Genomic DNA, 1,779 nt, shown 5'->3' with positions numbered 1-1,779 from the left:
TCCAGAATATTACATTGTCTTCACACAGCTGCACACACACACTGTCTCCTAGAATCTTACATACTAACACTATTCTTAGCTCTATTATCTATATTTACCACGAGCCTTCACATATGATTGGACGTTCACATCTTATTTACATTCTTTCTCCCATGGTCAGGCTGCACAGCCTTGCTACATCCTCCGACAAATGACTGAGTTTGAAAAAGGTGTGTAAGAATATTTTAAGCAGATCCATGCACACACCACGCCAGCCTGGACCCCGTGCCTGCGGCCACGCCCCCGGCAGGTGCCACCCGCGCGGCCGCGCCCCTGGCACGTGACAGACCCCAAGACCACGCCCCCAGCACGTGACATCCCAGGCCACGCCCCTGCTGGGGGCGGGGCTTGAGGGCTCGGGGCGGGGCGAGTGGAAGTGGGCGCAACCCCCTTATCCTGTGGGCTCTGCAACCCCCCCTTCCCCTTTGGACCCCCTGTATTGGGAGGGTTCTGTCACCCCACCCCCATCCCCGCGGAACCCCCGTGTCCTGGCGGCTCTGCGGCCCCCACACCCCACGGGGTCCCCCTTATCCCAGGGGGGCCACGAATCCCTCTGTGCCCCCCCTCAAGCTGCAGGGGGGTCCCCCTTTCGACTCCCTAAGGAGGGGTCTCGTTATGCTGGGGGGGCACAGACACTCAGGGGGTCTCCCTTATCCTGGTGTTGCAGAGAGAAGCCCCCCCATCCCATAATCCAGGAGGGTCCAACAGCCCCCCCACCCCCGCGGGGGTCACCCCACAAACGGGGGGTCCCCGCAGTCCTACAGTGAAGCCACAAATCAGACGGACAGGGCAGAGCACACACAATTTATTCAGGGTGGGGTGAGTTGGGGGGCACAGAGTGAGTTTGAGAGCACAGAGGGTTTGTGGGGGTCCCCCCCTCACTCCTTGGTGTTGCACCACTTGGCTGTGCGGTAGAAAATGGGCGTTTTCATGAAGCGTGGGGTCTTCATGTAGGAGGAGATCTTGGGCAGGGCCTGGGGGGACACAGGGGGACATTGGGGAGACAGCAGGGACTGGGAGGGGTCTGGGACACGTGGGGAAAGCAATGGGGACACGGGACAGGGATGGGGACACAGGGACGGGGCTGGAAACACCAGGGAGACGTTGCCAGAGAAGAGGGGGACAAAGGGCAAAGGGATGGGGACAAAGGGGACAGAAATGGGGAAAACGGGGACAAGGGTAGGGACAGAGTAGATATGGATGAGGAAAAAAGGGAAAGGAATTGCAGCCAAAGGGCACAGGGACAGGTGGGGACAGGAGTGGGGCCACTGAGATGTCAGTGGTGGGGAGTGGGGAGAGGGACCGATGGGGACAGGGAAACCAGAGTGTAGGGGATGGGGATAGGGACACAGGGGTGTCAGGAATAGGGACAGGGCCACCACAGGGTCAGGGATGGGGGCACTGGAGTGCCCCAGGCTGTCCCCAGGCTGTCCCCAGTCTGTTCCCAGGCTGTCCCCTGTCCCCCCTCACCTCGAAGCGCTGCAGGAAGCTGCCCAGGTTTCCCTGGAATTCGGGGCTGTTGGGCACGAACATGCGGTGCTGGTCCAGCACATCGTACGCCAGGAAGTCCACGAAGGTCAGCTGGGGGGAAAGGGGGTGGTCAGACCCCACAGGGACCCCCAAAGAAGCCTCCCAGAGCCCCCTGAACTCACCTTGTCCCCCGCGAACCAGGTGCGGGAGCCCAGGTAGCGCGAGAACTCCTGGAGCTTCTTGGGAAGCTGCTCCAGGTATCCCGCCTTC

At 61.1% G+C, this 1,779-nt stretch overlaps 1 protein-coding gene across 1 annotated transcript; it reads right to left on the bottom strand.

Annotated features, from left to right (window-relative positions):
• Positions 1–917: 917 nt before the first annotated feature.
• LOC114072126 (glutathione S-transferase 2-like) lies at positions 918–1,775 on the bottom strand (the record flags this gene model as incomplete). Its single annotated transcript, XM_027910044.1, has 3 exons — positions 918–1,013; positions 1,510–1,620; positions 1,692–1,775. Coding segments are annotated over 3 exons (291 nt in total), but the record flags the coding sequence as incomplete, so codon positions are not given.
• Positions 1,776–1,779: the final 4 nt, after the last annotated feature.

Source organism: Empidonax traillii, unplaced genomic scaffold, assembly GCF_003031625.1.
Source record: "Empidonax traillii isolate 1590-97213 ecotype Southwest subspecies unplaced genomic scaffold, ASM303162v1 scaffold2667:size19675, whole genome shotgun sequence".
Lineage (NCBI taxonomy): Eukaryota > Metazoa > Chordata > Aves > Passeriformes > Tyrannidae > Empidonax > Empidonax traillii.
The sequence above is the reverse complement of the archived record's forward strand: the minus strand, read 5'-3'. Positions and strand labels throughout refer to the sequence as shown.